The sequence below is a fragment of the Sycon ciliatum genome, chromosome 1 (genome assembly GCF_964019385.1).
Source record: "Sycon ciliatum chromosome 1, ocSycCili1.1, whole genome shotgun sequence".
Classification (NCBI taxonomy): domain Eukaryota; kingdom Metazoa; phylum Porifera; class Calcarea; order Leucosolenida; family Sycettidae; genus Sycon; species Sycon ciliatum.
Window position 1 is genome coordinate 15,392,508 of NC_088643.1, and position 12,956 is coordinate 15,405,463.

General features: G+C 45.6%; 2 protein-coding genes across 2 annotated transcripts in view; both read right to left on the reverse strand.

The window, feature by feature from the left end:
• Positions 1-2,921: 2,921 nt before the first annotated feature.
• Positions 2,922-9,342, reverse strand: LOC135806870 (uncharacterized). The gene is made up of 6 exons (XM_065321039.1): positions 9,261-9,342; positions 9,014-9,078; positions 7,511-7,572; positions 6,803-6,899; positions 4,560-4,617; positions 2,922-3,900 (listed from the first exon to the last, which is right to left on the reverse strand). Exons 1-6 carry the CDS (start codon positions 9,334-9,336, stop codon positions 3,818-3,820), a joined length of 441 nt encoding a protein of 146 aa, XP_065177111.1. The 5' UTR covers positions 9,337-9,342; the 3' UTR covers positions 2,922-3,817.
• The window catches only part of LOC135816557 (ras-interacting protein RIP3-like), a 46,116-nt gene continuing 42,497 nt past the window's right edge, over positions 9,338-12,956 (reverse strand). Inside the window, exons 9-10 of the mRNA XM_065329776.1 lie at positions 9,646-10,042; positions 9,338-9,348 (exon numbers count right to left, since the gene is read on the reverse strand). Coding sequence (XP_065185848.1) covers positions 9,338-9,348; positions 9,646-10,042 — 408 coding nt within the window. The remainder of the gene's footprint in view (positions 9,349-9,645; positions 10,043-12,956) is intronic.

The window sequence follows — 12,956 nt, forward strand, 5'->3', positions numbered from 1 at the left end:
GAACTTCTGCTACTACAGTACAACGCCCTCTACAAAAAAATTCCCCTGCAATTTTGCACAGAACCATCATATACATAATACATTAGCAGCATATGTGAGCATAATGCGGCATAATATGATAACTTTTAGCATAAAAATAGCATAATTCTGCAATTTTTTCAGCAATGCGAAAAGCATAATTTCACGAAAATAATAGCATAATCCGTCAAGGCCTACCCCCCCCCCCCCCCCCCCTAAACCCGCCACTGATGTTCCTGAGTGAACATCAAGTTAGTTCCTGCACTCCATAGAATAATGATAAACTTCACTCCACAAGTCGCAGACAACAACAGTACTTACTAAAGTGTATTTACATAGAACAAGGAAAGATAAAGATGCACAACCAGGATCCATAATTATAATGTACACAGTTCGCTCCACATATACTGGCATACACAGAGACATAGACAGCAATAGCGACAACACCCAAGGTGAAGGGTAGTTGGCCGCAGCCAGATGCGAACCGGATAACGAGCGAGGTATGGAAGCAAGGACTGAGAACAGAGTGTCTCAGATAGAATAGGCGTGTCAGTGGATAGGAGAAATAGGCCATGATGCAGAACCACTTGGGACCGTCAGATTAATTTTCCTGGACCGAGCCAGCCGGAAAAAACCCTCGCGCCGACGGACGCATTTGTGAGGGAGAAAACCGGGTGTATATCCCCAATGGCGATTAGGCATCATGTAGGCATGGCAAGCACATCACGGCAAACAGTGATAAAAAGCAATGATAAAATGCACAGAAATGAAGGGTGGGAGGGCAGGGACACTGGTGAGACTCAAAACTGACTGAAGAAGTCAGGAAAAGAAGCGACAATAAAGAACACACCAGATGCCATATTTGCAGCTGAAAATATTTCGCGAGAAATCATTTCTCGCCTATCTCGCTGCGCTCGGCCGGCGAAAAATACAACTGCTTTGGTATTAGTCGATGGGAGTCAATACTAAAAGAGTGATAATATGCCAGGAGGCCCGCAGCAACCATGCGATAACAAATTTCTTACATTGCTCACAGAGCAGACTTTGGGGCTGTTGTTGAAATCACATCATGACCATAATGACGTATATTTACGTGATAATTATTAACTTTTTTTGTATGTATGGGAAACATATCCAGTCTGTATTGTGGTTGTGCAACAGGTATGTGGGCCACAGGCATATGACTCTGCTGCATGAGCAGCCTCCTTCTCCCCTCTCCTTGTGAGTGAATTAGTGAATGAGCGAGTGTGTGAGAGGAAGCGTCGTGTGATTATGACAATGCTAGTTGTTTGCGAGCAGAGTTGTGTGTCGACGTACATGTACAAGTATGCGGTTTGTGACTCCCTACTCTTCACTGTCCCCTCCACTCCCAGCTAATCTCCCCCACCCCTCCCCCCCCCAACCGTACGCTCTCCCACCCTTCCCATTCCTCCTCCCCATCCCCTACACCTCTGTGTCCTTCTCCCTCAACGCTCCTCATGAATATGTTCATCTAGACTACGGAAGCACATTGGCTGCCGGTCACAGTGCTCAACGCACGGCGTGCAGAGCTTTGTACAAACGAAAATCCAGTGGAAGAAGAAGTGATTATGAAGCGTCTCTACCCACGAGTTCCGTGCTGAAAAGAAACCATCAGGTGATCTTTCATCTACAATTAGACTACTACCTCCGAGATGGGTCACCTCCTCTCACCAGGGACTGACCACAGCAGTCAGCTAACCATTGCGCTAGCTTTAGCTGCGCACATAATGGGAGTTCAGAAGTTGTAGGAATGATCAGATGTGGAGGACAGGAGCACAAAGTAAGTTTACAAGGGAGCACGCATCCTGATAACTGTTCCTCGAGGGAGTCAGTGACCTAAAGATAATGGCTACGGCGAAGACAGTGGTGCATATTTTTGATATTATATTTTCAAGGATTCTCCAGAGGCAAATGGATGCCTATCAAAGGGAGTCTCCTGGGGTAAGGAAGTAAAGGTGGCTGTTATGAGAGAGGGAAGAAGGGACATGAAAAGGTGAAAAATTAAAAATATTATCCTCGCCCCCCTTCTTTTTATCTTATACGTCAATGATCTGCCCGCAGCTGCCCCGGCACATCACTGTTCGCAGACGACACAACGCTCCTACGGGCATCTCCTAACATCACTGGCCTGATGAGTAACCTAGCTAACGGCATTCAAAGAGTAATTTCCTGGATGTCGTCTTGGCGGTTATCGCCCAATCTGTCTAAAACTAAAATCATGCTCTTTCCTTCTCAGCCTGATGTTCCGCCCCTCCTCCATCCCACTTTCCCCCAGCCTATAGACATAGTCTCCAGCCATAAGCATCTTGGCATTTTCATTGACTCCAATCTTTCATGGGAACCCCACATCGATTACATAATGTAAACGATCAAGTTCATCTTTAGGAATCCTCTCTTCTCACTGTTACCATCTCCCAATCTCTTGTAAACTCCTCTTTTACTCAGCTTACCTACGCCCCATTTTTGATTATGCAGATACTGCTTGGGCTGGAATTTCCACAACCCGTGCTGCCAAGCTCGAAATTTAGCACAAAAAAGTTCTCAAAATCCTCCTCCGAAAACCCCGCATGCTCCCATCTTCCACCCTTTATGCCCTTGCTGACACTACCCCTTTGTCTAAGAGACGTAATTCACATCTTGTCACCCTTATCCATTCTCTCAAACTCAATCTGTGTCCACCTCACCTCCACTGTTTCAACTGGTTTTCTTCCCGTAGCACGAGAAACTCCCTTTCCCTTCCGAAACCCAAGTCCTCCTTTCTACTTCACTCTCCCCTTTTCACTGCGTACTCTGCGTGGCTGGCACTTCCCCAAGAAGCTAAGGACCTTTCTTCCCTCCGCCTTTTTAAGAGTCTTGTCGCGCCTTGACTTTGATTTTGTGTTTCTCATTTTGTTGCAATCACTACTTATCCATGCCGGTTCCTTTTTTTCTTCTCCTCCCCTTCTCCCTTCCTTGCCGTGGTTGGCTAACACCCTCTCTCTTTGTATTGGCCGGTGTTCTCACTGTGCTATGAGATGCTGTAATAAATAAAATAAAATATAAATAAAATACAAACAGGAACATTATTTGCCTGGAAAGGTTTGAGGATCTTGAGGTATCCCGTCATCTGGCGGTTCACACTGCTTTATTTACTCAAACGTACAAACGAATCACAATCATAGTAACCGTGGCAACTGATGTTTTTACATTTTGTATAGTAAAGAAAAAAAGGACCAAGGAACTACAAGTAACATAAGGAGGGGAAGGTCCATCTGAGTCCATTTTTATATATTTTTGTTTTTATTGACATCACACATAATATTGATAGCAGCAGCAGCAATAGGCATTATATCAGCTTGGAGAACAAGCATTGCTGGAGCACACACGCACTGCACCAAACACTGGACAAAACATGGGACAAAACACTGGACAAAACACATGTAGAAGGCAAGATCGTCGACAGCTCAACGAGCTCATCTTGTTCATAGCATCGACATTCACATCATGCCCGCGCATCTGCAGCCAGGAGCCCAGATATTCTTACTCAGTCTGAGGCACAGCAGCCTGTCGGTGAAACCGATTCACGATACGGCAGCAGGCACACTGTCATCGCACGAACATTTTACCTCATTGTCATTTTGATTTCAATATTTATAGTCCCGCTCCCTTTGCACCACCGGAACTTTCATTGTCGTGCTCGTCCTCGACATGATTAGTACCGCCAGTGGCAGAGCTAATTCCCTGATCAACCCCGCCAGAGGCAGAGCTAATTCCCTGATCAACCCTGCCTGAGGCAGAGCTAATTCTCTGGTTCTTGGCCTTCTTCCTTACACTGCTCCAAAAACTCAGCCATCAGGTCAGCCATCAGGTCGTCGTTTTTACCTGGAGAGAGAGAGAGAGTGAGAGAAAGAGAGAGAGAACAATGAAATGAGCTCCAGTCTCTCCGGAGGCGTGGGCTCGAATCCCACCGCTGCCACCAGTGTTAGCTCCCGGCTAAACGAAGTCCCCTCACACTTCCAGAACACAAGGGTTTTGTAGAATAATTATATGGACAAAGTATTTATACAAGAGAGTAGACCATGGTAGCCAAGAGTGAGAAGAAGAACAGAAGAACAACTACTAGAGAACCACTGGAGCATGCGCTCTTCTATACGTGAGTGGCTCTCATTACTATGGTGAAGGAGTGGGAAATACGAATAGTGAGTATGTACGGTCTCAGTATGAATACACCTATTACAAGTTGTAGTGGTGCAGCATTTGTCCTTTGCTGTTCTGTTCATTCCGCATTGCTTTATTGTACACCATCGGTGCACAGTAGGAATATACAATGTTCGATCGATCGCCGTTCTAACAATTTTCATAGGACAGACTAACATGTACTTGTTCAAGGCGATAGTTGTGAGTTTTTCCACCACCTGGATATTTCTACCGTTAAATCAGGTTATGATCTGGCCGAGTTAAGAAAGTTTGACTGAACCATCGTGTTCACAGTCAATGGTTCAAAATTGAAGCGTGGACGCGAAAGGGTTAAGTGTACTCACTTTGAAGCTCGTCTCTGAGAGCCTGAATAACCTGAATCGCTTCCCGAAGTATCTCGAGCTGTGAGTAACAGCACCATGAGCAGGCAGCAGCAACCGCAGCAGCAACAGCAGCAGCAATAAGAGCAGCAAAAGTGACAATTTTAGCCTATGTGTTCACTCTATATTCTGAATAAAGCATTAGCCTGGATATACCTCGCAGAAGAAGTACAATGTAGCAACGTTGAAGTTAATGTGCCCTCTAAGGCTTTATCTTATTTACCGTACACTTGTATATTCTCAATGGGCATGCATATACAAAAACACATTCACAACACACACACACACACACACACACACACACACGCACCCCCCCCCCCCCCCACACACACACACACCCACACACCCACACCCACGCACCCCCCCCCCCCCCCCCCACGCACGCACCCCCCCCCCCCCCCACACACACACACATAACAGCTGATTTGGAGTGCAAGGAGTAGTGTTTTAGTCAACTCGTGAAGCACACCAGCCAACACGGTTCAATCAAGCAAAAGGATAGTCAATACATGCAATAAGAATAGATACAAGGAAAGGGTTCTGGATAATAACAATCAAGAAAATATGAATCTGACCGCCATTCTCGGGCTCTCTCTCTCTCTCTTTCTCGATCTCCCCGACCTTGCTCCAGGATCCCTCAATGTGTACAATGTAGCTAAAACAAGTATCACGTGAGATATACAGCACTGGCAGACTGTATGGTACTACCCAGGGCGCTAGGGCAAGAGCATGTCAAGTATGTGGAGAGTGTTGTGAAATGATTTGTTGTTTTCCTGTGCGATGGCATTCCCCAGACTGTCTCGTCTAGTCGCGTGCATGTGTGATAAGAGCATGCGCAATTTTGTAGTCGAGAGTCCTTTTGTCAGTCTTCTTGTTCGTCCCTTTCAGTGTATTTTCTGCTTTTCCGTCAAAATATATAATTATAAACAAACTATTCTTGTCCTTTGTGTCCTGCGTCCCGGGGAACGCAATGGCTGTGATTCCGTAACAAGAGTGCGTGCAGAAAGAATGCAGTGCAGGTATCGGCCCGTTTTATTCGCCTATTCGGCTTTTTGCTCCGCTCAAAAATACATCAGATTCGGCTGCAAATTCAGCTGTTTGTTTGAAAATCGGTGAGATAATGGAAGATGTGGTAGATTTGCGGCGATTCTCAAAGGAACCCTCCAAAATCGGCGAAAAGCTTACGATATTTTGATAAGACTCATTTTCGGCGACTTTTTCGGGCCGCTGATTTGGGGATTTTGCTAGTAACGATCTTCCTAAGGGACCGTCTGTTAATAATTGTATTTACTTCGAGATGTCTAACAGGCATTTCTGGTGGGTGGGTTCGCCTGCAAGGCGTTTCTAAAAAATACATTTCGGAGTGTGTGCATACCATACAGCGCGTGTACATGTACATGATGTAGCACTGCTACAGCTAGTGCAGGTAGGCCTTGAGAGTCGAGACGAGCTAGCACTACATTGCACTGCAAGTGTTACGGCAGAGTAGACAGGGACCCATAACCGCCGGCTATTAACTTATATAAAGCCGTCAATTTCGTATGGGTTCAAACAGGGACATGAACAAGGGTTCCCCATATCACGAAATTTGCTATATGCGAGTTCGTTACGAGTGGACTTGACTTTACTGTAAACATGTATGTGTGCATAGCATGGTGTTTATTATGAGTGGTATTATCTGCAATTTTGGGGTCGTTTCTGGGAATGGGTGGGTGGGTCAAGAAAGAAACACCTGTTACATGTCTTTAATTAATTAGATGTGATGTATTTGCGGATGGCCCCTAATGGCTAATGGTTGTTTGGGAGGAGGTCACAGGACACGAGTCACACGACCTCAACGCACTGTACTGCAAGTACAAGCACTGAAGTGGAGAGCTCTAGCGGTCATGCTTGCTGCAACATCATTCGTTCCTACACGCACTTTGCAGGAACATTTGGTTGATATTTGGCGATTTTCAAAGGAACCTTCCAAAATCGGAGAAAAGCTTAACGATTTTTGATGATTGATTTTTGATAAGTCTTGTTTTCGGCGAGTTTTTCGGCCGGCCGATTTGGGGAAAGCCTAGCTAGGAGAGACAATCCCCAGTTTGGTATAATTAATTAAATGTATTATTTTATAAAAAAATGTTAATGGTGAGAAACACTTCTCAGCTCTCTTTGACACAGTGGTCAGGACATAGTGGTCCAACATATGCCATGCTGTTTACCTTCGTTTGCTTCGTTTTCTCCTTCCGGTTGGTTAAGTGGGCACTGCAGATTTTAGCCAGCTCCTCGTATGCCTCACTTAAGGCACTTGCACTTTTTCTGAATGAACAGCAGCACAGATGGACACAGGGAGAATTAGGCAACACAATGGTATTGACTGGACCACTTCACGCCATCGGGAATAGAACTGCGATGAGCTTGGCTCAACATTCAGATTTTTTCGGAGAAAGAACCCGGACTGGACAAAGTGAGGCACTCGCCATGGTCAACCTTCGGACACCAAATACTGACACATGCAGCAAGACTCTCTTCTTCAATTCTGTGAGTTATCACAGGCATCGATTTTTGACACAAAACCAGGAGCTTTGCACTTCATTTAAACCGTTCAAAACTAGCTGTATATTGAGGCAGATCTCCGGTGTTCATAGTGTACGCTTGAAGAAACTACTTTGAGTACTTCAATCTGCAGTTGCTGGAATGCACGGGCACTGGAGAGATTGCAAAAAAATGTATAATTGATTACTGCTCTTCCCAACTGCAGCATGTCCTCGACAATCGCTGGCAGCTGAGAACTTCTGTCATGGCACATCGACGTGTCGTTGTCGAACATATATGTAGAAATCAACAGTAATCGGTAATGATACTTGTATTACACAGCATACATTGTGCTGTTGTAAGTGGTATGTTTAAAGGTAACAGGCTAGGCATACTTTTTTTGGAGACTGGTCTGCTTCAGCGATTCCTTATGCTTCTCGAGATCATCCGGTGTTCCCTGAAACATGCACGATGCCCAAGCATGTACACACACACACACACACACACACACACACACACACATACACACACACACACACACACACACACAAACATACACACATACACACATACACACACACACAAACATACACACAGTCACACAAACACAAACAGACAAACACACACACACACACACACACACACAAACACACACACACACACACAAACACTTACACACACAAGAACACACACACCTATGTGTACAAGAACATACAAGTACATGTACATGTACATGCACTTACAAACACACATGACTACACACATATGTCCACACACACATACGTGCAAAAGTACTGTATTTCCCCGAAAATAATGTCACACATTGTTAAACTAAACTTCAGTCGAGCGTGACTGCTTAATGATGTGAATGAATTGAAACAACTTGGCTCAGAACCGAAAATGGGGATTTGACCTTTAATCGGGGATATACAGTACACACAAAAACACGCACCCATGCCCACAAAAACGTTCAGTATTCCTGAAACCCCTAGCCAGTCTGGTTGCGGAAAGGAATGCTGATCTGCACTATTCCGCTGTCATGAATCACCTGCACTGCAAGATTTCATTTTGCTCAACGCCATGGGCGTTCATGTTCTTTCAGGGGCACTCAAACATCCTCTCGCTGCAGGCGGATGCCCTTCGCAGCTGAATGCAGGCTCAGAGCCGGTCAGCAGTAACTTCCTGGTACCACCCTTCTGCAGAAATTTGTAGTCCCTGTCATAATAACAAGTTCCTATCTAGCATCCGACTCAGAGAAGCAAGGCACAGGAGCGTCGGTCTCTTCCAACTCCTGAAAGCACTGCAGAGCGCAAGCAGCATCCATACCCAAAAATTCCCAGCTCTATTTCCAGCTCGACTCGCGATTCCTCCAACTTCAACAACATATTGGACAAACACTTTCTACAGCAACATACCACATGTTGTACACCGTTGGAAAGGTCTTTTCATGACGCGTTTGAATGTCCGATTTTTTTGTGCGCAAAAAATGCATTCCCGCGAAAATTTGAAAATCACATTTTTGACGGATAGTAAACAGTTTCCTCTGAGACAAAAATGCGAGAATACTCATAAATAGGACACACTTCAGGCTCATTGTAATTAGCCTGAAGTGTGTCCTTTTTAAGAGTATTGACGGATAGTCGTAGAAATTAGTATGTACGGACGGATAAGGGTTAGAGAGCGTGTGTGGCAGGCGTGTGTTTACCGCCATATTGCCAGGTGTGTCTTTGCCACCATGTTTATCAACCATAGGTACAGCTGCGGTGATGCCCGAAAATTTAGAGTTAGTTTGCGTGTGCAACAAAGAGACCGCATTTTAAGTGTTTGAGTTGAGGTATCCCAAGGTAAACATTTCAGACAATCGTTTCACGGTCGCACATCGACTCTAATTCACTCACCGATGCTTGCGATGACAGCCCTGTATCTGCTGTCGCCAATAGATTAGCTGCTCCCATCTGAGCCACTGTGATCAACACAAGAGAAGCACCACCAGTACTTGTACTTGGTAATGTAATTTCACAATTTCCAGACAGTCAGCTTGTGCACACCAGCATGCCAGCAGCGTTCCTACGTCCGGATTCGCCGTGTCTAAATCATATCCCACCACAACCCTGGACAACAGCAGCATGCATAAAACTGCCTTACTTCCTGTGCTGCCTGGATAAGGCTGTGCTGTGTCGTCGGAGTAGAGAGCGCCAGTGGAACCAATACTCTGTAACATGTCACCCAACATCTGTACAGAAGACCAGTAGTAAAAATCAAAGAAAGAAAAAAAAGAAGAAAAGATGAGTAACCAGAGGATCCCACCTGTGAAATGCATGTTATGTCTACAGGCGCGTGCCCCGTATGGGTTCCTGGGTGCCCGGACCCCCCCCCCCCCTGTTTCACTCAAAATGTAGGATTTTGCTTCATTTTTGAAAAATTTCCCCCGAACGCCCCCCCCCCCCCTTGAAGGGCACCGGCGCACGCGCCTGGTCTATGTGTGTGTGTGTGTGGGTGGGTGTTTGTGAGTCTGTCTGTGTCTGTTTACTCACACTGCTCTGGTGTCCCGACAGTGTGTGTGCCTTCACAGAAGATCCAGAGCAAGATGTGGGACCATGCTGCAATGGTCTGTTGTCCGGGAAACAGTATGGAGAGCTCACATCAGCGTATACTGCTGCGCCACTTGGTCCACTAAGGTAGAATGCCGTTGACGTGTTGCCATACTGTGACTGGTATAGACTGCTGCCATTCGTTTCCGACTTTAGGTGAGATTGTTGTGGCTGCTGCTGTTGTTGCGCCTGCTGCTGTTGTTGCGGCTGCTGTTGTTGCGGCTGCTGCTGTTGTTGCGACGGCGGCTGCTGTTGTTGCGGCTGCTGCTGTTCTTGCGGCGGCGGCTGCTGTTGTTGCTGCGTCATTGCCATTGAGAATGCAGTGGATCCATGTGTCTGCTTCAAGGAGAGCACATCATCAGGAATATCACGAAGAAATTGCAGAAGTACATTGCCAGCCCTCGTCAATGACCCGGCAGAAGAGCACAGTGATTCAGAAACCCCGAAAAGGGAAATGATTTTCACTTGCACAATAGTGCTGCTACTGTAGCCCAGTATTCCAAACACGCAAATATGCCTAGCGAAAGTCTCCATTGGCAATCATCTACAAATTCTGCTCAATCCAACCAGCCCATTTGTAGGAGTTGCATTATGAGAGCTTGTGTGGATACTGATTCCTAGGTTCTAACCCCAGGATGGGCAGTTAGTGTTAGCTCCCGGCTAAACGAAGTCCCCTCACACTTCCAGAACACAAGGGTTTTGTAGAATAATTATATGCAGTTAGTTACACTTTTTCTCCCCTTGCCTGTTTTGTGTCTGCATGTTATTCCCCTTGCAGTGAGTCGCTTGTGAGTCGTGTATGGCTAAACCCGTATTTCTCCACTTTACCCGTATGACTGTCTGTTGCGAACTGTGATTGGTCGCTTGTAATGGAGAGGTTTATTCCCACGTAACGGATACGGGAACGTGGGTGATACACGCAAAGTTCCTGCAATGGACCCACATTTGCAATGTTGTGTTTAGTCACACGGAACAAACAGAAGCATCAAGCTAAAGGCCTAAACCTGGTCAAAGACAAAGCTTAGAAGCTCATCGAATATTTTGATTTTGTGCTGCGAAAACTTCTTCACCTGAGCACCCTCACAGCTGGCACAATGCGCACCATTCTGATTTTCACCCACGTTCTGGCGGAACGTGGGTGAGCCTCCATACACGGTATGTCGTGAATCACAAAACGTCTGTATGTCGGTCACTGAGTACCACGTGGTACACACACCTAAAGTTCCCACGGATTACGTGGGACTAAACCTCCCTATTCATGTACGAATATGTTCCAGAGCAGTGAACTGTGATTGGATGCTTATACTAATGTTCCAGAAGGTTCTAGAATTTGTCGGCAACCGCTTTTCGTAGATTACTTATTGGTTAATGACCTAAAGCATGGCTGACGATTGCCAAACGTTTGTTACCTTGCTTTCTTCTTTCTTGTCGCTTCTTTACTTTCTTTGCCTTCCAAGTGTGTAATTTATAATATTTCTTTCCTGACGATGAAACTCGAATGGGGAGCTAAGGGTTTTATATCAAAAAGAGAGGACCATCAGTTTACAAATTATCCGTTTTGTCACCGAAACACTAAAGATTATAAGCAGGATAATGGTGAGTCAAAAGCCGCAACAATTAGCACATCTCTGACTGGTGAGATGCTGACATTCCAGACGTAATGCAGCTAAGCATCTGGTCATTGAATGTCAGTATCAACGTATGACGTAATGCAGCTAAGCATCTGGTCATTGAATGTCAGTATCACATCAGTCAGTTTTGTGCTACCTGTTGCACATTTTGACTCACCATTACCCTGCTTATAATCTTTAGTGTTGGACTAAATGGATAACTTGTAAACTGATGGTCCCCTCCTTTTAATTCCTGTTAGCACCATATCCCTCACACACTCATACTCCGCCCAAGGCAACAAGGAATTGATTTGGAGATAGTGTGCTGCTTCGAGTAACTGGTCTTGTAATGCAAAAGCTCGAAGAGCTGGAAAGCAATGCCAGGCCACTGGCAGCAACTGGCTCGCGAGGAGCCGCAATAAACCCACATTGTGCCACAATGGGGTTGCAAGGCAAAGCCAATGCAATTGGCAACAACTGGCTCGTGAAGAGCCGCAACTAGCGAAGCAAGTGACCAGTTAGGAGCGATATAGCTAAATGTATTATAGTATCATTAGCAAGATGGGAGGGATGGAGGGTGAAAATTTGGTGCTGGCAAAAAGCTAAAAGTCACCACTAATTAGACTAGTCTTTGAAGTGAAGCCAACAGCAAGAAAGAAAGAGAAACGTCAGGCGAAATTACTGGTCAGTCGGCGACACGCATTTTTCACAAAAATTTGCGTTTCACCTGCTGGGAGAGTATGCGTGTACTCGAGTCTCATCCTGAGCACGTTTTTTTCTTCTTTTTCTCAGCTCGAGTATAGCTGTATTTTCCATTGCAAAGCCGTGCTCGATTGTTGTAATCGTTGTTCAAACGAAGTGGACATTCAATCATGAAGGCAGAGGACATAGGAGCCTGATTGGAGCTTCTCGTGGCATAGGACGGCCACACAGAGACACTTTGGGATTTTCTGAATATAAAATACCGTACGCACGATGCTGAGATCAATTTGTGCGATATCAAATTGTTTGTGATCTACCACATCGAGCAGAATGGGATCCAAACACAAGCTTACCGACGGTTAGGCTGCCGACCTGACTGGACAAATGATCCCTCACCAGACGCCAGAAGTCGGACACCATGTCCTTTGCCGCGACGTCCATCTCCAAAAAGAACTCCATCTTCGTTGTGAAGGCTTGAAATACTCAATATTCAACCGAGATTCGCGGACTCGCGCTTTCTCGGATCGATTAATTTCCTGTTGGAACAGTTGCAGGGCAGCTTCCCGCCACTGTTTCAACAGGCAATGGCTCCAAAGCATGCCTGGAACAAGCCATATCGAGGTTGCAAGCCACCCCTCTCAGCAAAAAATTCGAAGAAATTCGAAATTTCAATGGTGGAAGATATACTATGAAGAGAATTTCAAAAAGTATGTTTCGCGGAGCGTTCACTCAACCTACGTCATTCAAACTTTGCAGGATGGTTCAGACGTACATCCTAGGCATGGAACCACAGGCGAATATGCCATAGCTGACACACAGAGTAACACACACAGCAGATTCGTGTGCACAGATACTAAATTAGTGGACGTCGTCATCCTCTTCCCGCTGATCTCGAATGTACTATGACGTGCTATTTCGCCTGACGGTTCAAAGGAAGC